At 46.7% G+C, this 23,446-nt stretch overlaps 1 protein-coding gene across 1 annotated transcript; it reads right to left on the reverse strand.

The window, feature by feature from the left end:
- Positions 1–93: 93 nt before the first annotated feature.
- LOC309880482 (prosaposin) lies at positions 94–23,186 on the reverse strand. The gene is made up of 14 exons (XM_082765466.1): positions 23,077–23,186; positions 13,860–13,993; positions 12,730–12,804; positions 11,436–11,561; positions 10,980–11,174; positions 9,971–10,114; positions 9,385–9,441; positions 6,488–6,601; positions 5,577–5,672; positions 5,174–5,360; positions 4,859–5,010; positions 3,453–3,533; positions 2,818–2,925; positions 94–2,248 (listed from the first exon to the last, which is right to left on the reverse strand). The coding sequence occupies exons 1-14, from the start codon at positions 23,117–23,119 to the stop codon at positions 2,213–2,215; spliced, it is 1,548 nt and encodes a 515-aa protein (XP_082621592.1). The 5' UTR covers positions 23,120–23,186; the 3' UTR covers positions 94–2,212.
- Between the last annotated feature and the right edge of the window lie 260 nt (positions 23,187–23,446).

Below are 23,446 nucleotides of genomic sequence, written 5' to 3' on the forward strand. Positions count from 1 at the left end.
TTTGGGCTATGCAATCTTCTGCAGCAATGGGACACCGACAAGATCAAGATCCTTCAGCAGCTAGCGCACACCAAGGAAAGGACCACCACACACTTCCCGGTTTACAGAAGTTTTTATTGTTCATTAAAGAAGCCTTTGTGCAAAAATCAAGACAATGTTTTTTAGAAAGCAACTGCACGTCGTCCCCCCCCACACGTGTAACTCAAGCGGGTCGGGCGGCACATTCCACAGGAAGTGAGAAAACCGAAGAGATGCCCAGCAGGAGCACAGGACTCCCCCCAGCTCACTCTGCCCTAGAGGCTGCATGAATCGACCAACCCTCCGCTGCTAAAAAACATGAAAATTAAAACCTTGCCAGCCTGTAAGAGCAAGAACCAACCCACTCCCACCCCCCAAAAACTCACGCAGAAGAGGGTCACCCCCTTTAAAACAAAATCCTGTGCTACGTGCTGTGGTGCAACACAGGCTGTACCTCTAGGGCAGCGATGCTGAAGAGAGCCCATCGCCTATCTGGCATATCAACCCCTGCTGGGATACACTGCTGGAACCACTGCACAAGCCTGCCAAGACAAAGCTATGGATATTTTACATCTTTAGAGGAAATTCGTTAGTTTTTTGAAGCAGTGAGCACTTCAGAGTTCTGTACACGTACAAACAGGAAAGACAGATCAGTATTGGTATCTGCCAACGCTGCCCAGACATTCAGTATGTACAAGTAGTAATAAAAAGCTGCAGTTGAGTGGTTTTCTGCTGAACTCCATAAAAATTAGTTTGCTTGTTCCTGAAGCACTGCTACTGGAGCTCCCGCCTCACCCAAGCAACCACACAGAGAGGAGCAGTTGCTGGCACCTGTCTGTAGAGGACTGGAATTTTCAAAGCTCCACCTCAGCCCAGCTTCTCCTCCCCAAAGGTCTCTCCAGAGCTACTTTGGTGCCTTTTGGGGCATTAACTTCCTCCGAATTTTGCACTCAATGCCGGTAAGGTGCTGCGAGGTCTGTCTCAAGCAACATGATTCTCATCCTCAAGCCCCTACCTTGTGGGCCTGACTTGTTTCCAGGGTAGCAGCCTGCCTTGGAAGTCTCCTCATGAAAATTTTGGGCCATTTCAGTGGGATACTTTCTTACTGCACCACTGCAAAAGGCAGCTTGCCCGGTTATGTCAAATACCTACCACAGTATTCTTACGCTGCCATCTCCACTCACTGCTTAGATACATTTCCCAACAGAAATGGAAACTCCAGGGGAAAAAAATGTATACTTCCAGCTACTCAGAAGGGTGAATGCCAGTGAGACTGAGCAGCAGCAGTGGAAACTGCCTGCAAGCCTCACAGCACCTCTGAAGCTTTAGGTGACTGAAATATGCTGTGAGGAAAAACCAAAAGCAGGGAATGAAGCAGCCGCAAGACTGAGCAGAATTGAGCAACTAGGGCAAGGAAAAAAAAGGGAGCCATTCCTTAAGGATGTCGCAGCATGCTTCAAAAGACTGAAATCCCACTGTTCAGGGCTCGACAATAAAACACCCACGCTGAGACTGGGCAGGCCAAGGAAATAAAAAGGACATGATCTAATACCGAGGGAGGGTTTCCTTGCCTATGATAACACCACAAGCTGGAAGTGTGGTCACTCAAGTGCAAATGCGTCTCTTCACATACCAGGTACTTGGAAAGTTAGCTGGGCACACAAAGCCCCCTTCCCTGCATTTGTAAAGCTTTGAAAATTCCAGCCGAAGGGATTCCAGGATTCAACGTTATCCCTTAGAGTTCCCCTACAGTCAAACAGAAAAATTAAAATTCCAGCCAGATGTTAAAAACACAAAGCACGTAGTCCTTCCACTGCTGACTACAGAAAGACATTTGAAAGTTTAGTCACCATCTTTTTCTTTAAATTAAAAGATAGTAGTCTCATTTCGTCTTCTCTGCCATCCTTCCCAGCACCTAAAAAAACACTTCAGCCTACCAATTAAAATCTACAACACACTGACTATTTTTAGGAGCATAATGAGTTAAACTGTACAATCAGAAGTATCTTTGTTAAGTCAACGATGAAGATCTGATCCTTCAACAGCAGCACTGCTACAGAAGAGTTACAATAAAGGAACTTGAAGGTCAATTTGTTAATGAGGCAGAGAGAAGGGACATTTGAGATACAGCTCTCCAGCCTCGGCCCACACTTTTAAGAGCCATGGCAAACTTTCAGAACTGGAAATACTTCTTCTAGTTCCATACATGACGTTTGCAGTGATCAACAGCCTGCAGGGAAAGAAATAGCATACGTGAGTGGAAAAAAAGCCTGTTGGCAAACGAGCAGCCACTTATATATACAATTAACACCTTATTCTGAGCTAAGGTTTTGGGATCAAATCTGTTTTTCTTTAAGCAAGTGATTCTGTGGAGGACTACAGCAAATAATATTTTTGTCCCCACCCAGAAGCTTCAGGAAAGAACGATGATGATCCTTGGCCAGTAAAAGGCCTGGCAGAGAGAGCATCAGCCCACAGCAATACTGAAATTTCTAGAGCCTGATCAGAGGTCATGACATGGTCACAGGCTAAAAATACAAAGCTCAGGCTGCACCTTACTACAGATTCTGAAATGCCTGCAGAGAAAAAGGAGGAAAGGGGTGAGGAATCAGTCTGCTTGAGAAAGCTAAGGGCTATGGAAAAACCTCTGATCACTCACCCACATGTAGCTAGTACCCCCTTGCTTTTTGAAACTGAAATTCACCCACTTCAGAGCATGCTACAGAAGCCAGAAAAATAGTTTTTAAGGAGGTACCAAAGAGCAACAGGAAACTCAAGGCAGAGTCCTGCCGTACGTACGTTGCACTGAGCAGCAGTCTCCATGTTCTTACACCAGTAACCAGGACCCCAGACACAAGCATCATCCCCCAGCAGGGGCTGTTTAGCTGATCCGCAGACTCCCAGTTTCTGTGAAAAGAACAGCAGCACAGTCAGTCTCTCTCCATTTGCACCTGAAGACCCTGACAGCAGCCCTACAGCCGAGCTTCCACCTGAACAAGTGCAGGAGCAAAGCTGAGGTCACTTCAGGAGCTCCCGCAGCACCGTGCTCCACTGACAGCTGCAGTGAATCTGCAGCAAATCTGACACAAGGAAGAATTGAAAGTTAATTACTGCTTCACATCAGGCCTTGAGAAACAGCTTCTAGAAAGGGACTGTTCAACAGCTGCCACTTCACTTCCTCTGGCCACATTCAGGACACACTACGCTCCTTGCTGAACCCCAGCAGCTCCTTCCCTCTCTCTGTCCTTCCTTGCACAAGGCTGGCAGTCACACAGCTGCCCATTCATTACGCCCAAGGCCTTGCACAAGCGAGTTTGCTCCAAGCATTCAGCGTGCTCATCTTTATTCCAGCAGAGTTTCTGCATGCGAGGCACTGAAAGGCGCACGGGACTGTATCGGGGCCCATCCTGAATAGAACTGAACGTCATACTCACAGTGCAAACAAAAGTGGGGTCCATCATCTCTGCCAGGAGTTGCACAACCACGGGTTCATACTGTTCCACAAACTGAACGCACTGTAACAACACACAGGTTGAGAGATTCATTTGTTAAAGCCCTGAAAAGGTCAGAGGAAGATATGCTCTTTAGCAGGCAGGCCAAGCACCCCAACAATACGCACCAAACCAATTAACCAGAGACTTGAGCTCTGCGGAGGAAAAAGGGTTCAGCAGCACATTAACTACAAAACTAGATCGTTTTTAGTTGACTCACACCTGTCTGCAGACACAGAGTATGTACGTGTACAAGGCTACGATTAGAAAGCTGTCAAAAAGAAGAGAACCAAAGCAGGACGGGCTTTGATTTGCAATGTTTAGCCTCCTAGAGCAGAGATCACTGCGATTTCATGAAGAAAGCTCACTCCAGTTGCAGACAAACATCCTAAACATGCACTCATAATGCCTCTTAAGCATATTTAGCCCAAGCACTTCCCATCCTCAGCAGCCAGCCCTCTAGTGGAGAGGCCATCTCTGAGGCACAGAGATGTTGGCACTCTCAGCAGAGACTAATGGCACCGATTAATAAGTCAACCACAGCTATTACACAGCTGCACAGCAGTTAGCAGGAATAGCTGTTTCACAGCTGCTTTAAGCCTGAGTATTAGATGCCTGCCACACTTATAAGCAGTCACCACTGCTGAGCTGACACCCAGCAGCCACCTAATAAGATTTTCAGGTAAATCTTGATAGCAATGGCCTAACAGGTGTTGCCTTTTGCTATCTCACTGGAATTATGCCAGCCTACTTCCAATTACTTTGTTAATCCCCTGAACAAGATCAGTGAGGTGGGGGAGAGGAAAAAAAAAAAACAACCTTCAGCTGTTCCTACCCACTGTTCTCACAGGATTTCCAGGCAGACCTTTACTGACTGCAAATTAGTACAACAATCCAGCCAGTCAAGCCCTTGAAAGCCTCTGTCTATTCAAAGGGCTGCCAACCCCCAAGGATAGGGAATGGGAAAAATCTGGTGGAAAACCTAGTCCCTCCACGCCCCCAAACTCCTTCCAACCTCTGCAGAGGGAAAGATTCCTCCCGCTCCGACATGTTATACTGACTGTTCTCATAAAAAGCACCACGAGGCACTACCCTTTTCCAAATACTCTGCAAGATGTTTTATCCTTCTGTTCATCTTTGACTGCCTCGTTCCGAGTGGAAGGCAGGCTGCCATGCAGCCAGGACTGCCGCAGATGAAGCCTGCTCTCCCCCACCCCACACACAACTCTTTTTTAATTCCCTTTCTCTACTGCACACAAGAGACTGCTATGCTTTTGTGCTAGCTAGTGAAGAGTACCAGACCATCAGCAAGATGACTGCTTTTTAGCCTGCTACACGAGATGCTTTACCTGATCACTGACGGACTCTGGCAGGAAGTGGCAGACTTTTTCCAGCAAAGCCTCAATTTCAGCTGTTGTGGCATTCTTCTCAAGCTCTTTGTCTGCATAAGCAACTACCATCTTGCAGATATCACAGAAGCCACCTGCAGGTTTCACCAAAGCTAAGACAAAAAAAAAAAAAAAAAACACATCAACACTTTGGTAGTTCCCCCAAACAGAAGAAAGGAGGCAGCATCACACCAAGGACAGAAGCATGGGTCCTCAGAGGATATAACCACCGGTGAACTGCTCTTTTAGCAACTGCACTAATTCCTCATTACCAACCTGGCTGCTGTGGAGGCTTGTTGGCTGCACAGCACTTCAGCATCACACACACAGCTTCGGGGTTTGTTGCTTCCAAGAGCATGTCAATCAAAGCCTGGCCGTAGACTTCAATGAAGTCCTTACACTGGTCTTTGACACTTGCTGGGAACAGGTAGCAGACAACCTCCATTTCATGCACGATTTCCTCCTGGAGTACAAGGAAGGATTAGTAGCAAACAAACAGAAATATGACTCAATTCAAAAATAAGTTTTCTGCTTACTCTGTCCTAACACAGAAAGAGGAAGCTCTTGCTCTTGTGAAAGTAACAGAATTAACTTTTCCTTCCCTCTTCTAAAGCAGCAATAAGTCAGCCCCATTTTAGCCAAAGCCTTGGTAAAGGTACCATTTTTGTCACTTACACACCTCTGTCTTGTTGCTCTCCAACAGGCCGGTCACTTCTTTCACCATAGTCTCACAGATTTCACACAAAGAAAAGGTCTTGTCTTGAACCGAGGCTTTCTGAGTACACAAACATTTATACAAAACAATAAATCAACACATGAGCAGGTTTGACAGAGAACAATTTGTAGATCAGTCTAACAGCATTCATATTCAGGTCCAGCGCACTAACTTATTTACCTGGCTAGCTAGTTTGAGCTGGATTTAAAAGGTCTTGAAGAACCCAAAACCTCAGAGGTCTTAATAAAATGCCTTTCTGTAAAGTAGTTTTTTATGATTATTTAAGACCACAGTCCTCATGTTGTGTAAGGCAGGGAGCTGCCTTACAGAAATAGGCACTGCCACAGTGGCTGGAGTCAAGGGAAATATGAAGTGTTCTTTAAAATGCACTGAGAACTAAATTTGTTAGAACTGAAAGAAGCATCCTCCTGTTTGGAAAAAAAAAAAAAAAAAAATCAAACAGAAGGACTTGAAGTAAATTGTTTGAACTCTGTTCATCAGAGGGTAACATTCTGCAAGAGACTTTCCTTTTGAAAAAAAAGTTCAGTCCATGTCTCAACCCAAGGGCTGTGGGAAGCTGAGGTGCTTCTCCAAACTGAGCTTCAGTGTTTTGACTGATCAGAATCACCTGTGCATGGGTAACGCTGTCCCATTTTAAGAGTGTTCATGGGATAACTAAAAATAAAATTTGTCAACAAGTCAGTCAGCTGTCTCCTACTTTACAGATCTACCTCAAAAACAAGAGGCAAGGATTTCATATGTGGGAAGACTTGGGGCATTCTCTGTATGCAAGCTTTTATTTTTCTGTTCCATCCAGTTCATTACAGTAAAGCACACAGGACAGCAAAGCCATTGGGAACAAGAAGTTATCTTACCTCCACAGTTTCCATTTTCACTTCATGAACCACCTGAGCTGGCACCAGAGTCTGAAGGGGAACAGATTTCACAGAAGGACAGAATCCAACCATGGCACAGATGTCCTTTGGTTGCTAGAAAGAGAGGTATAACACATTTCTAAGAAAGGTATAAAAAGGTATTGCCCTTTTTAGGGAGCTTGTGGGAATGCAAAGAGAACAGGGGCCAAAGCTTTAAAAGGCTCCAACACAACTAGAGTTTCAAGACTACTTCTACTTCAAGTACTGCCAAAGCATTTGATGTGGTTATAGCCAGGACAACTACCGAATCAAACTTAGCAGCTCCTTTAAAAGAGGAAGAGGTTAGGCCACATCCCTTTAAAACCCATTTTCCAGGAGCTAATACACGATGCAAGCCCTTCAAAGGAGTTGACTTAAGAGCTACCAACACCAAAACAGACCACCACCGTCCCATTAGACCTGCGTCCGTAAGCTGCTCCCCTGAAAGCTCCAAGTTATTACAGAAGAGGCTGATTATCCTGACTCCAGAGTTCACCCAGGAACTGAAAGCAATGCCTAGGAGAAAGGACTCCTTTTCTCATCCACAAACTACCTGCTTTAAAGCATCCAGTAACACCACACCTTGCAAACAGAAACAGATTCCTGCATTACTGAACACAGCCTATAAGAAACAAAAGTTAACCGTGTTAAAGCCTCTTTTTTTTTTAAAAAAAAAGTATTTGCATTAACTATACAAATTTCTAGTGTTCTTCTCACCACCAGAAGTAAAACAGAAGCAAAGCCTTTCAAAAGGCCAAGTCTTTTGAGAAAGGCCTGAAAACTGATGTTACTAAATGCAAAAATAGATGCTCAACATCAGGCAAACTACTCTAAGGAGGCCCCACTACCTAGACAGCGGGAAGGGCTGTAGAGAATAATACACTAAATTTGAGTTGTCATCATCCACCTGCCTCTCCCCATCCCTCAAGTCTATTTAAGCTATAAAAGTTACCTTTGGTCCTACAGGTAATTAGAAAATCACACCCCGCCCGGTTAGCAGGGCATCGAGCTTCTTACAGCAGAGGTTTATGCAACAGCTCGTGTGCATCACGCCACATCCTCATGCACAGGCAGAAGCAGCACCTCCAACTGGCAGCGCTGCCTCAGACCCCAGCAGGCAGCACCTTTAAGTCAAGCCCTTTGGTTCATGCATTGTAGTAAGCATTTCCCCAGAGGAATGTTAGAGCAACACCCACATACACACGACAGGTTCTCTCTCAGAGAGATGACAGACACAAGGTCTCCCCAGGACTGGTTAAATTAGAAGCCCAAACAGCTCTAGGAAGCAGGAGCCTGAAGGTCTCCCGCACCTTCTTTTCAATTCTGAGCATTCCCTACAACTGATCCACTATAAATTTAAAGATTAACCAAGAAAGGACCCAGGGACAGCTTCACTCAAGCCCTTTTGAGCCCAAATATTAAACCAGAAGCTGACAGGAGCCTCTGGCTTGCTCTCCCCACATCTATCTATCTGGTATGAAAACGAGCAGATCTTCCACTCCACCCGCTGAAATCTTGGTATCACGGGCTGGAAGCCAGAGCTGCAAGTAAGACTGATCCACTGGAGGAAATCTACTGCCTTTCCCTGTTTTTATCATATAAATATCCCTTGTATCTGTCAAAACTGAGTACAATCACACCATGTACACGGCTAATAAAGCAAGAAGTGAACTACAAGCCCTTTAAGAGCAGTAAGTGAACTACAAGCAGGCTATCACCACAGGCAAGTTGCTCACCTACCTGATCCTTCTGTTGACAAAGGAGATTGGAGACAGAGGAAAATAAGAGAAATTAAAGATAACAGTTAAGAAAAAAAAAGTCAAGCATTTGAACTGCACAAACTCTTTCCATGAAGACAGAGCATGACACTGGCCCCATCCCAAACACGCACCTAAGCTTCAGCAGTGCTACAGCAATCCACATTTAATATTCAATTGCACGGTGCTAACCAGCATTATTTATTTGAAGGTATTCAGATGTCCTGGGCAAGACTATTTTCAGAGTCTGAAAACTCAGCCAGATGCAAGGTGTGGTCAGATTTTGTTTTCAGGTGTCAGCAACAAACTGCGCTGCAATGCTTACACAGTTAGAAACTAGCTGTTGTTGGAAGGAGTTGTCTCTTCTGGTTGCCTCCAACCAGAAGTGTAAAAACAAAAAAGGCCTCTGTGTTGCCAAATTCATGTTCACAGTAGCCAGAGACTCTATTCATAAACACATGCCATAACTTGCTACATATTTGCACTGCCTTCTCTAAAGAAAGGCCTGCCCTTTTAAAAAAAAAATAAATAAATTCTTTGAGGTCTGGGTAAAGAAAAATGCTATGGAGGCGGTGAGAGGTCATATATTGTTGCTGCAGAAGACCAGGACTGGCGCAGTACCTAGTACACTTCCTACAGCTCCTATCAGGAGCCCAGAGAGCAGCAGATTTGGGACAGCAATTCCACAGTGAGGAGGTTTAGTCTTGCTTCAAGTAAGACACATTATCTCTAGCACTTACATGAATGTATTTTGCAATACTGTGACAAAGACCAACATGCTTACACAGTATTTGAGGGGAAAAAGTGCAGGACTGAGAAAATATAAAGGAACATAAAACCTTTTCCTCGGTGTCTCAAAGCACTGGAATGCCTTTTGCACTGGTGAAATAGTTGTGGAAGAAGAGGAAAGAGCTGAAGAAAACATTCAGGAACGTAGGTCACTACTACCCAATTAAATGCCACATTCAAAGTGTTAACAACAAGACTCATTGCAGTAAAAGTCTGGGTAGAGCTTTTGCTCTGTTTCCTGCTTCCAAACAAGTCAGCTACACAAAGCAGAAAAATGAAAAGAGAGCAAATATTACAGTTTACTGATCTTACCATGTGCATCATCATCTGGATAGCCAAGTCAGAATATTCAGAGATATAGGTCTTGCACTGCAGGAAGTGGGAAAAAGAAAGTCTTGCTGTCATTATCAAGCCACTTAAGCAGTAGAGGCAACCTAGAATTTCCTAGTACTTCTCAAAGTATTAATTTACGTGCTCTACTTAATAACTATACTGTTGTCTTTCAGAGCTCGTCCCAAACATAAGGTGACATTTCAGGTTACACAATCACTGCCCACATGGCTGTTTATCTAGTAAGTCCTTCTGCTCCTCTCAGGGCAAAAGCACACTGGTGTGACCCCATTACCCTGCCAGGTCTCTTTGAGGAAAGATGTCTTTAAGGGCTAGCAGCAACTTCCTCCTTCAACCTTTTTCCCCTCCTCCCCACTCCCACCACCATTTGTTTGACCAGAAAGCTCACGATTTCAGTGTTGAGGTGGTGGTGTTATACTGTGTAGCACATCCTACATTACACATGCTCCTTTGTTTAATTAGAGGTTATACAGAGAGGACTAAGGCACTGACAAATTTTTTTATGTTTATACACAGAAGTGGATTTTTAAGTAGAAAGATAACTTGCCATATCAGCCATTCCAGGTCCCAAACGGTCACATTCCTCCTTGGCATGAGCGACTAAAGACTTTACAAACGATGAATTTGTCCTGACAGCTTCCTGAACATCAGTAACCAGCTGAATGCAGTCTTGGCACACGTCCCCATTTCCCTGGGCAAAGAGTGAAAAGAAGCTTAAACTGACACATCGTCAAACAGCTAATTTTAGAAGCTTCAATTACTAAGTTTAAAGGCTATTTTGAACTACACACAAACCTAAATAAATATGCTATAGAGTACCTAATATGAGAAGACCAGCTGCTGTTGGTACATGCAACAGCCACTAGGTGGAGATTAGGTACCTACCAACTCGGCTGCAAAACTCAAGATAATTGTTAAGATACCCAGTCAAAGTCTCTTGGGTTTGTTTACAGCGGGAAGGCTTCCAAATCTGGCATAGCTCTCCACCCACAGCAGCTTGTTCTCCACCCACCCGTTAACTCCCATGTCTAAGCTCAGCCTCTACTCCCAAGTTCATAGTCTCACCTACACCCCTTTGTCAACGACTTGTTTCTGAGCCAGTCACCTCTGGACTCAGAGGCAAACGCTTCCTCTGAGGGGCACAGTCAGGAGACTAATCAGAAAGCAGGAGGATTCTTTTTTCTTTGAATGCTGGTGCCAAACTGGTGCCAAAGTTGCTCTTGGAAGAAGCTGTTTCCAGCAAGACCTGCTTGACAGTCCTGGATGGGAACAGCCCAGCACAAGGCTTAGCTGCACAGGGTAATCCAAAGCAACACATGCAGTCCACGTGGGCTGCAGCTATTACCTCACTTAGCTTTCAACCCTCAGGTTAGGGAAAAAAATTATCTGTATATATATATGCAGCAGCACAAAACTCACTAGGAGACAGTAACTCAGGTGAAGCATAAATGCTGAACTCGTGCCAATCACCAATAAGCTCGTACACAAAGGAGCACTGGCACTCTGGAACAGAAGGTTCACTTCTCTTGCACAGCATAATGTCATTGAGTTCTTACCTTAGACTTCTGCTTGGGCTTGTCCTGAGGGTAAAGGAGGAGAGGCACGTTAGCCATAAGCGGGGATGCCAGTTCAGAGAAGTCCAGCTCCGGTATCTTATTGGTCTGGAGCTGTTTCTGAAGTTTCATTGCTGCAAGGTGCTTCTGAAGGGACTGGCACAGTGAGAGGGCACTGCATACAACTTCAGGTTTATCCTGAGGGAGAGAAGATGCATAAATAAAAGCTCTAGACTGATGGCACTGTTATATGACAGAGTAGAGAATCAGTCAGCTGAAACGTTACTCTGAAACATTTTCCCTTGCTGTAAGGAAGCAATCTGCAAATACATTTAAAGAATGCCAACGAGCACTGACTCATACAGAAACAAAGGATCACATGCACCATCTTACACAGAACTGAAATTCAAGAACCAACCAGGGCACAATTTTCAATTCAGTTACAAGCCATTTACTTACAAACTCCTCCTTGACCATATCCATGATAACCGGCAGGTAGGAATCCACAATTTCTTTGCACTCAGAGGCCAGGCCTTGGTCAGGAAGAAACTCACACGTCTTCTCCAAGTAAGAGCGGATCTCATCCTAACAGGACAGAAGGTGGGCCATATATCAAAAGCTCTTTCCAAATGCACGATGCCTAAAGCCTAAGAAGGCCCTTGGAGTCAGGTAGGTACAGCCAGCCAGCAAGCAAAACTAACTTCTTTCTTCCCTTCTTAAAAATTGGAACTATGCTCGCCAGCTTCCAGTCAACTGGGACCTCTCCAGACTCCCAAGACAACTGAAAAATAACAGGGGTCCTGCAATGCTGCTCTGAGGACACTGGGACAAACGCTATCGACTTGTACGCATCCAGATGGAGCAGCAAACCCCACACCAGGTGTGAGTTTATCATCCCTGCAGTCACAGTCCTCCAACTCAGGGAACCTGGGGTCCCAGAGCCCATCACTGATGTCAACAACAGAAGCGAGGAAGGCACTGAACGTCTCTGCTTTGTCTACATCTCAGTTTGTGAGGTGGCCATCCTCATCAAGTAATGGACCTGTGTTTTCTCTGGCTCTTCCTTTTGCTGTTATCATTTAACAAAAATTTATTGTCCCTCACAGTCCTGGCTGGCTTCAGCTCTAATTGAGCTTTGGCCACACACATTTTCTCCTTAAAAAGGTGAACAGCACGATCACTATGGCCAAGACAGAAGTTTTGTATTACAGCTTTATTTTCCCCAGTCCTTCAGTGAGACCCTCACCACAGTGAGAACTTTGAAATACTTCCTGCAAGGCCTGCACAACGCAGTCTTACCCCCACAGACCATTTACATTTAAGAGGAAGTGAAATTATGGGCGGGTGGGAAAGTGATCTGTTCACACAAAGTACTCTGGGCTCATGAAAGATGAAATGAAGAAGTCACATAACCAAAATAAAGCCCACTTCACCTGCTGTAATCCACTTCTACAAGCTGCACTATCCCACCCTCAAGATTAATGGTCCACTAGCACAAGAACAATCACATTTAGTATCTACAGACAGTCAGGGACATGTTAGAGAGGGCAAGGCTTGAGAATGTGCTAATCTCTACATCCGAGGAGGCTGCATTTCAAAGCCCTACCCTATGTAACCTTGCCCCTTTCCACATTTGCTGTTGAGACTGGGAAAATATCATGCAGGCCCCTTCTAACCCCTCACCTCAAGACCTTGTTAGGACAATTAAATCAACGAGTGCCTTTGGGGCAAGAAGAAGGGGAGCTCTACTTACCTCTGTGCCATTGTCCTTCAAAACCTTGCCGACCACTGTTACAAGCTCCTTGCACAAGTCACAGGGGATGCTGTTCTAGGGAGAGAAGTAGTGTTACTTGCGAGCAGAATTAAGTGCCTATAAAAGCAGTGTGCACAGAACAATATGAAGAACAAGCATTACATTCAGAATTTAAAGAAAAAAACACTGGCTGAAACAAAGGGGGGGGAGGCATTTTAAAATAGTGGAGCTATTCCAAGCATGTTCCACTCCAGTTTCTTCAGTGAACCAACTGGATATGAAGAAGCAGGTATGCTATCACCCGCTTATCTCACCTAGTCCCACCACCCTTGAATTGCAAAGTTTATTGCCCTGAGAAGTGCCCTCCTGAACCTGTTTTTACTCTGTCGAGTCCAAATTTCCAAAATACACTAGAAGCACAGGAACCTTCCAGACTGCTTCACTCATTTCAATTACACTCTGACCTTCTAGCATTCCCCTTTTCCCCTATTTTTTCACAAGCTGAAACACGCCTGGGCACATATACACGCAAGGTGGGTTGAATGCAGCCACGTATAAAATGCCTTTTTCCCCAAGAAAGTTGGGGAGCACCACCAGAAGGGGTACAGCTCTATCTGTAAAGCAGCACTCACTTTTAGGAGAATTTGAAAAGCCATGACAAACATGGCAATTTTTATCATTATGCACTGTCAGAGCTTTCATAACTTAGCACATGCTGTATCCTTTGCAGAACATTAACCTGTAATAAAGCCTAAAAATAAAAATGCTGTGTGTTTATTTTTAAATAAACCCGTGAGTTTGTCATGGCTCAGAGAAAGAAAGGGCTCTATGAATTAGGAATCTTCTTAATACAGAGGAATGAGTCTGAAATCCCCTAGCCCTGTCCCACATACTGCTCAGCAATTGTGCAACAGGTCACACGAGAAGTCAGCAGACAAGTTGTGCAACGCAACAAAATGGAAAGCAACCCTTATCTGCCACCCAAATTAACTCGTGGCAACCAAGACGAGTCAGATGTGTCAGATGTAGCACTTAACTCCAATCAGAGACTGGAAAATCTTTGTCGGCATACGAAAACCAGCCACCCAAGCTGCAAGTGGGAAGCAGACATCTCAGCAGTTGATACTTACTACAGTGGGCTTGTTCCAGACGTTCTGCTGGCAGTGCTTCACCGCTCCGCATTGCGATGCCGTCCGAAGGCTCTGGCACCACACCTCCGGGCCCTTTGCACAGTCCTTCTGCCACACGACAGGGCTGGCCACAGCTGCCAAAGAGAGAAGCGTCCTTTCAGTTGCACCTCGGAATGATTTGCACTTCAAAGCAAGCAGGTTAATGCTGTACCATGTAATTACAAACTCCATTAGACCACTTCAGTTTACTAACACTTTTAAGTCCTCCTCATCACACAACTACAAGAGAACTTGAAGCAGAGAAACCTCTCCTTGCAGAAAGCCACGCTTGGGACAGCAAGCTGCAGCCCCTGTGCTCGCAGTAACTTCCAACTCCAAAGCAGCAGCCGCATCTAGCCTGTAATTGCTGTCTGCATTCCTTCTCCCAGGTGATCGCTCTCCCCTCCTGGAGCAGAGCTGTGAAACTCATTTGATTAGAAGCCACGACGGTGCACGCATTTGCATGGAAGACTTGAGAGCCAGGTGCAGGCTGAAACACTGCTCATAAAGTTTCAAGAAATTCAAAGCCAAAAAGGGACAAAACAACACAAGACATTCTCTCAAGTAGTTTTTAATCCAATTAAACCCATTTAGATTTTATTGCTTCTTGGTCAGTTCACCTGTGTGCAGAAAAAAATGAGGACAAGCCCTTGCCTGGACACTACCTCCACCCACATGGAGCTGTCAGGTCACCTACCAAGTTTTGAAGTTAAATACAGAAAGCCACTTACAGGGAGCCTCCCTAAAGACGTGTAAAAGCTCTGCACTGTTAGTAAGCCATGGGACGAGTCAACAAAGCTCACCTTCCGGCAAATTTTAAGCCTTTTTGTTTATTGTGCTGGCCTGCAAATGCCACTGGACCAGACGCTCAGCTTCATCCAGTTTCCTAAATCCATCCTACCTGTGGGTAGGCTCAATTTCTTCAGCAGTCAGCCTCTCTTAGGTTGCACTAACTGAGGAAGCAGCAACTCCTGAAATCCTACAGCAGGCAGGCTCCAGTGAAACCTGTTATGGCCTAATCCTACAGCACGCTGCTGTCAAAGCTTAAAAAAAACAAGCCTGTCCAAACCTATTAGCTGTATAGGTGTTTTTCCACAGCCATTATTTTCACATCAACACTATTTACCCATCGCAAAACGCTGTAAAAATTACATTGTCAGCCAAGAAGCAGAAATTAAACTGTTTGATTGCTACGATGCTCCTCGGGAGGTTGTAGCAGATGAATAATCACTTTTCTATTTCTCCCATCTTGACTACGTAATTAGAGGATCAACTTAACAGCTGAATTACCAGCACATCTGCTAGGTACCCAGCCAGTACGCATCAAGTAGAGCCAGATAAACAGTGCTTTATAGGTGACAGTCTGCAGCCTTTCGGCTGCTGATTTCTAAAGCCTGTTTACACTGCATTTCACAGAGGAATGACCCATTTATTTTAAGAAAAACGTGCTTGGAATACTTAAGCTTCCACACAAGGGCAAGAAGTTTGTCACGCTCTCTCCCAGGAAAAAGCATGGAAAAATGAACATTTTTCAGCAAAGCAGCCCCTTAGGACTGTAGGAATCAAGCTTCTAAACTTGTGAGCATGCACAGTTGGCAAAATATTTGCAGATGGCCTGTTCTAATGTGCAACATTTATCTGGAAGCACTAACCAGAGTAAAGTTTCAAAGCCAGCCTGGTCGGGCAGCTAGCTGCTAGCTCCTGGCAGGGTGACAGCAAGCCAGTAGCCACTTGGTTGAGGCAGGAGTTATTCTCCCCATTCAGACACTGGCAGCAAACAGGGTAGGAAGCTCTGGAGTCATGTCTGGCTAAAGTCAAGCAAGACCTCGACTTTACACATGGGAATTAAGGGCTTCTAACGATTTGGAAGTAAAGTTTTTAACCTATGCCTTCAGTTCTGTGCATCAGAAGAAAATCCCTCTCCCTCCCATCTGCAACGTGCAATAAAGCTACAAATCTACAAAACAACATGAGTTATGCCAGGCAGTTTAAGCTCTCAATCTAATAGGGCATCTAAAACACAAACTGAGGAATTCACACAGTAACTTGCACTGGTTTGATCCAGCTCTTAATGAGCTTTCAGTTTCCTGTTTGGCTTTTTATTTCAACATGCCCATCACCCTGTGAACCTTAAGATCCAGCTTTGGCACAACCTCCAGCAAGTGGTCTTGTTCCTCCTCCATCTCCGACCTAGTCATCACAACCACAGGACAGCATACTCGGCCACCGGGCACACAGATTTGAGCACAGTGGCACAAATGTTACCTGCAATCCTCCAGAGGAGATCGGAGCCACAAAAAAAAAAAAATCCCACACAACTCAGAAGAGCCTGAGACAAGTAAGAACAAGTAAGAAGTATGAGAGGCATCAAGCAGGTTGTAAGCAAGCACTGAAAATGACCTATGCAATGCAAGAACCCCGAACACCCTCCTGCTGGCATGATGTGAAGCCCTCATTCCTGCACGCCACCACAGCTGGATGGGACACCAACACATCTGCAAGGCTTTCCCATCAAAAAAGCCAAGAGACACAGGGAACCTAACTGGTTATAAGCACAACTTTCACCTGCAGAGAACAGAGGTACCCTTCCAGCTACGAAGGACATGGGGGAAGTTTGTTTTTACCTTCTGGGAAGATAAATCTACATTTGAGGCTTTCAGCACAGATCTTTCTTGTCAAATGGTGACAGCAAATTTGGTTGGGCCACACACTGCTGGTATTTAGAAGAAGCTACAGAACAAAGGCAACATCTGCTAAGCGAGGCATCTTTTCTTCCATCTTCCACAGCGACTTTAAATATAAGTAGGCTTGCACCAGTTTGCATTATGTTGAATTGTATTACCCAACCCAATTTCTGGTACAAGGATGCACCCTCACTGCATTATCCACCCCTCCCTTTCTGAACATCCAAGGAAAAACAAACAAACTAAAACCTTCTACATTAATCCAGCTTTTGCAGATTCAGAAAACAGCCTCAAGTCCCTTACCATCCCCACTACTTATTTCCTTTAGCTTGTTCTCCTCTTTCTTTTCAAGACAGCATTTTTCCTTCTCTACCAACTTGCATTACAACCAAACTTCCCAGCGTTAAGACCTTGTGCTGGCTCACAGCAGAACAGTTACCTTGCCTCCTCCCTACAGACAACCTCTCCAGCAAGACGGGTGACACTTTAATGTGGTATTTCACCTCTCCCCAGCACAGCAGCAGCCTGAAGAAAACAAAGCACCGTCAGTTACCTTGCACAACTCTTAATACTTGCTGGATAAACCCAATGGGATTACCTTCTTAGTTACCTCTGGCATCCTTTTATTTCATACACTGTTCTCTACCTATCTGAGGTCACCCTTTTTTTTTAAACAGGTTTCTCCTTTCTCTGTAGATGAGCTCTCAGCAGTCACATGCCATGCCCTTCCAAACCTGCTCCCCTTCCAAGAAGTTCTCACAAGCCACTATTTTTAGAGAGCCAGACAAGTTTATCTGTGAAGGCCAGGGCGCTTCACAGCTCCTCCTCTTCTGTGGCTCAGCCCTTCTTGAGCTGGCTTCTTCTGTTTTAGCAAGAACAGCCTTTGCTGCACCGAACTCCTCCTGAATTAAGCAGAGAGAAAATGGAGGAGGAAGGAAAAGGGGGAGGTGAAAATGCAATCCACGTACCAAATTAAAGTGCTTTCAGATGTAAAAGGCTTCAGCTTTCAGGCTTGCAGCCAAGCTGACAGCCCACAGGCACCCTGTGATCCTCCTACTGGCAGCCTCCTGAAACCAACGATGAGACACTCAAACCCACTGCGACTTCTCCGATGCTCCGGGAACAAGCGTTGCCTCAAAAACACCGCCTGACAACAAGCAAACCCCTCCAAATCAGAAAGATAACAGCAGAAGGAGGAGCAGCCTCTTCCCAGAGGCCCAGGTCAGTAACTCTTTCAGTCAGCCTCTTTCCTTGATGCTCAGTACCTGGGAGGGCAGCACTAACACAGAAATCAGTCAAGCAGGGGCGACAAACCCCTCAGACTGCATCTTTTCTACTTGTAGGGCTTACAGGACCATGCACGTGGAAGTATGAGGAGCTTCTTCACTCCTTTTAAGCAAAGAGCAACCTCGAAGAGGCTTACAAGGGCTGCATGCTGCTGGAAAAATGGTTAGGTTATTACCTCTCCTTCCCTTCCCTCAAGCACCTGTGTTAGACTTCTTCCACAGACAGCCAGCCCCAGCTTCTCCTCGAGATGGGCAGAAGAACATCTGAAACAATCTCCTCCAAAGCTGTACTCAACCTACTAATGAGACTTTTGTGATCAAGCTAAATTAACACCTTATATAAGCTCCTATGAACAGGGATTCTACATGGGCCAGACCAGAGTCCCTAAAGAGCAACAGGATACACTAGGAAACTGTCACCCAGAACACAGAAATTCAGCTTGAAGACTCAAGTCTCCTCCAAACCTGCTAGGAAAGCCTCGAGGTAAGCAGCATGGACAAATTAACCTGCAATTGGTGAGAAAAGGGAAGAGCCGAGCTGTTCGTTATCTTAAAGCCTTGCATTCAAACATGGAAGATAACTTAAGGTGCTATCAACTCTTATGCCTTCATGACAATCCAATTTATTCCAAATATATCAGCATCCATCAGGAGAGATGTTTTTTTCCAGGCTATCCCACTTGGCAGTGTTTAAAGCAAAGCCATTATCTCCCAGAAATGCCCAGAGACCAGCTGAATGCATCCACCTCCTCCACTCTGCACTCAGTAACTCTGTTTTCCCCATTTATTTTCAGAATTGCACGTGTAAAGTGTGTTCAAGCTAAGGAAGTCAAGTGGGATCAACTTCTCTTCATTGCATCTGACAAAGTGTCAACAAGTCAAGGGGTGTCCACAACCTCAAGTTACTGAAGGGCCCGGTACTCCACAGGCTCTCCGGTCAGTTAGTGAGTTTAAGGAGCATTTCACAAGTTGTAACCAGCTCACACCACTAAGAACTCCTGCCAAAGTCTCCTGTGCTTTGGGATTAACAAGGCAACAAACACCCGCAGCATGTGCAAGACTACAGGCAGGTTGTGGGGTAAACAGATGAGATCTGGCTCAACTTTATCAGCCCTCCAGATGTCAGCTAAAATCAGAGCCTTCCTGTCCGCTATCTGCTCATCAAGTATCGAGCTGGAAACATTCACAGGAAGCAGATTTTCATTTCAAGCTCTTCGTTGTGGCAGGGAGTGCCCGCCTGTTCTGGCACACTACCTTTGGCGTAAAGCATTGCTCCCACCTCGGACGCGCCCTCGCTTCCCGCAGCAGCTAGAGGTGGCAGGAGGAGCAGCTGCACACAAAGCAATCACAACAAAATTAAAGAGAACAGAACAGGATGAGCCAAAGCAGTGAAATCAGCTCTGCTGCCCCAAGAAGTGGTCACGGTTCCTGTAAGGCTGAAAGAGAAGCACAATTTCTATGCTGATCAGAGTTTGCTATGCAGCTGCCAAGCAAGCAGTGACTTCTCCCTGGGATTTTCCTGTGACAGAAGCTGGAAGAGAGCTGGATGTCCCAGAGCATCTGGCAGTCACCAGGGGAAAGCGGTCCCATAGAGGATGTTGGGATCTTTCCCAGGAGATTATGGGAAGAATTCTCCCTGCAGCAGAAGTTCTTCCCTGTAGAAACACGCCTAAATGTTAGGAACACGCTTGTTTTCCATCTCCATTCCTGATGGTTTGGGGTTCTCTGGGGAGAAATGGATGGATTTCATGTAAATTTCTGCAGAAAATCTGTACTGAGCACTCCCCTTCCTCCAGGAAAGTAGACTCACCCCAGCTGCTAATTAATTACTTTTAGAGTGCCACATCTGGATGAGGAGAGACCAAGTCCTTGGCCACAGCTCACACTGCACTCCCAGCACAGCACAGGTGAAGTCCAGAGACACAAAAAGCCTTCAGAGAACAGCAGGGCAGCTCTGGACACCGCTGGAAGCAGCAGTCTCTGGAGCAATGCTCTTCTCCCTGCTGCCATCAGAATGAACGCCAGAGGCAGAGGACAAGAGGAGGCTCCCTTCAGGAAGGGAAGGACACGAGACCCCCGCAGCTGAGCAGAGGACACACGCCAGAGGGATGAAAAGGGACATTTCAAAGAGGACATTTAGCCACGGAGAGCCTGGAAAGGCAAACTGGTGCATAAACTGCAAAAATAACCCAGGCAGGGGAACAAAGCAACAGAGAGCAGGAAAGAATGAAGTGCTGAACCCTGATCTGTGCATACTAACAGCCTGCATCCACAGGCAAACACAAAGAATTTTAAACTCATTTCTGGAAAAAAAAACAAGCCTTGAAATCTCATTGCAAGATTCAGTTACTCTGGATTCAAACCCCTCTAGATGCAGACTATTGCAGAAGCAGAGAACAAAGTTTAAAAAATAGAGTAAACAGAGCAAATGTAAGCCTCCTCCTTGAGAGGAGGAGAAATGTTGGTATCTGAAAATAAATATTGCTCTGTGATGCAGCACACAGACAAGCAATACCCCGAAAATACCCACGCAGACTTCAGAGACCACAGAAGCACCCTGCGTAACTCGCAGGAGCACACCACAACTGCTCAAAAGCAGCAAAGCCCGAGCTCCCCGAGTCCCGCTGACATCACCGTCACCTGATGGAGACACTTCCAGTTTTGCTGACAAGCTTTCATCCCCTCTCCTTCCACCTTCCACATTACCTCAGCTGCTAAGAGCTTTCCAGAACTGCTCCTCTGTGGTACAAGGCACGGCACAAGCCGAGGCTGCAGGCAGACTGCAGCATTTCTGCAGAAGCAACCACACAATTCACTCAGGGCGGCCGTGAGCACGCAGCACAGCTTGTTCAGTTCCTCCAAGAACAATTCTTTCTATTTCTGCCCCTTCCGCAAACAACACAGAGATTGTCCAAGGCCAGGTTCACACGCCAGTCACGTGGCTGCAGCAGCACTGTCACCAGCGTGTTATGTGATGGTGTACACCTCATACCCACAGCACTCCTCCAACACAAGGACTTTAAGACTCCTTCCTTCCCCTGTCTGCCTAATTTCATGTCCAGCACAAGCGTAGCCTTGCTGTTAGAAATCACTTTCCCTGCCAGAACAAGCCTGCAGACTCCAGAGCACCAATCTGGCTCAATTATCTGCCCTTACCACCTCCTCCAGGAAATTCAGGTCAGGCAGACCAGCTCAGGTCTTCATCTGATGGTTTTCTCCTCCTCCACGTTCTGGCTGGCGCTTGCTAGAGGAATTACCAATCTTGGGAGGAAGGAACATTAAGTCTGCTATTACAGGAGGAATAAAAACCACATCCTCAAACTCCTCACTTTCAGCTCCCTGCTCAACTTTCATTGTACCAGGAGAAAGAGAAACGAGAAATATGCCTCGCTCAGGAGACACCAACTTCTGCTAAAGCTCTGCTCCCAGCCTTCCTTCTCTCCTGATGCCAAAGATCAGCAATAATCAAACAGCACACTCCCAGCATCACAAGCTCTCTACAACCTGCTTTATTTTAATTCCTTCGTGTCTCCTTTAAAGGGAAGATGCACCGGAGCATTTGTAATTAGGTCAACCAAAAACCCTCCTGGCCTACCAGCCGTGCTGTAAGCCAGCCAAGTAACTCCATTAGGACACGACGACGAGGGTAGCTAGGTTTTGATGCAGCTAATTAGCCAACTCGTCACACAAAAGCGGTGTCCCAGGTTGTCACAGCCAAATCTCCAGAAAAATCTGCACGGCAGTACCGTAGGTGAGTCAATTAGCTGTCATAACTGGACTCTGGTGAAGAGAGACAGGTGTTTATTTCTGTTAAAACAGGGACTTCCTAGAGAAAAACAGGACCAACGAGTCCTCTGCTCTGCTCAGCTGCATGCACATGCCCTTAACAAGCAGCCCAGGTTAACTCTCATCGCTGAACTGGTTTCTCATTACAATTTCCCTAAATACACTAGTGGGAAACTTGGGAGAACGCTTCCAAGACAAAAGCTTTTTGCTCTTAAAGCGCTAGAAACCACAATTTTAGGGCCTCAAGAACAGTCCCAAGGAAAGTGATAACCGACAGGAGATAATTTAGCACAGAGCCAACACAGCAATGATATTATTCTAGCAGGTAAACAAGCTGAGTGGAAGGCAGCACTTGCTTTGTTTCCAGCCTGAAAAGCTGGGGTTTCTCCCCCAAAATGCCCCCGTATGGGTACGGCAGAAGGGCAGTTCCTGGAGCATACCAGTAGCGCCCAGCTCCGCGGTGCCAGCTGGTTACACCTACGGCTTCCAAACAGCTCCTCGGGCTTCTCTGTAGCTGACTGGTGAAATACAGAGGATTTAACAAACGGGCTGGATGTTTACAACATTTCATTTAAAGGAAAATTATCCAACTAGGAAGCCGAGGCGGATCAGCCCCCTGCTGTATCCCTGCACCTCTATGTGGGGGTCTCTATGGCACAGCCTGCAGGGATACACCCCTCTGGTCAGCCCAGAAATCATTTCTTTAGCTGTCCAGCTTCCTCAAAACACAAGTATTGCCCTTGCTAATCCCTAGCCCTAATGGCTAACACGGAATATTTCTTATTTCCCCACCACCGCTTTCAGACGGGCCGCAGCCAGCAGTAACACAGCGCAGGGCCGAAGCGGTGGGATTTTCCAGCAGGAAACCCTAAATAACACGGCTGACAAAAGCACCTAACGGGAGGGGCAGCCCCTTGGTGCCTCACAAGGGATTAGCAGCGAGCTGCCCCTGAGGTGGCAGAGATAAACGGGGCCTCCTGGAAGCGGGACAGCTCCCAGCAAGCACCTTACAGGGCTGCACGTCACGCAGGTGCCTTTTTCTGCTCGTTTCTGAGGTAAATATTTAATAAAAAGCTGGTTTTTTTTAAGGCACAGCTCCCTTGAGGCCAGCAGAGCTGAGGGGACCCCCCCACCTCCACCTCCCCACCCTTGCTCCTCCGAGGCCGCTACTCCCCCAGGCCCAGCCCCGGCAGCTGCTAGGAGATAATTAAAAAATAATAATAATAATTAACGCTTTTACACCCCCCTCACCCATCCAGCGGCCGGAGGTCGCCGCAAGGAGCCCGGGGGGTGCGGGACGGAGGCGAGGGGAAGCCGGGCCAGGGGAATGGGGTGATCCCAAGCAGGGTTTTGGGGTGCCGGGGAATTTTTGGGGTGCCCGGGGGAGGTTTTAAGGTGCCGGGTGCCGCCCGTGCCGCTTACCGGCCGCCAGCAGCGCCAGCAGCCCCAGGAGCGGCGCCGCCATCGTCCCGCGCCCGTCTGCAATGCGGCGCCGCCGCCGCGCCGCGCCCTATTTATAGGCTGCGCCGCGCATGCGCGCCCCGCGGGGACACGCCCCCCCGCGCGCGCCCCCGCCCCCGCGCGTGCGCCAGGGGAGGGTCGCGCCCGGCGCCCCCTCCCCTTCTCTCTCTACCCCCCCCTTCCCGCGGTGCGGGGGCCGCGCATGCGCGGTGCGGCGCGGGGCTGAGGGGCGCGAAATGGCGGCCGCGGGGCTACGTCACGGCCCCAATGGAGGTCCCCAGCGAACGGCCCCGTCCCGGTCCCCATGAACACCACGGCCCCAACAAACGTC

Source organism: Aythya marila (genome assembly GCF_965140915.1).
Source record: "Aythya marila genome assembly, chromosome: 7".
Taxonomy (NCBI): Eukaryota; Metazoa; Chordata; class Aves; order Anseriformes; family Anatidae; genus Aythya; species Aythya marila.

Coding starts and splice junctions, on each gene's coding strand:
- LOC309880482 (XM_082765466.1), bottom strand. CDS start 23,119: ATGGCGGCGCCGCTCCTGGGGCTGCTGGCGCTGCTGGCGGCCG. Junction 10,115..10,979: donor AGCCCAAGCAGAAGTCTAAG/GTAAGAACTCAA, acceptor CTCTTTGCCCAG/GGAAATGGGGACGTGTGCCA. Junction 9,442..9,970: donor GACCTGGAATGGCTGATATG/GCAAGTTATCTT, acceptor CACTTCCTGCAG/TGCAAGACCTATATCTCTGA.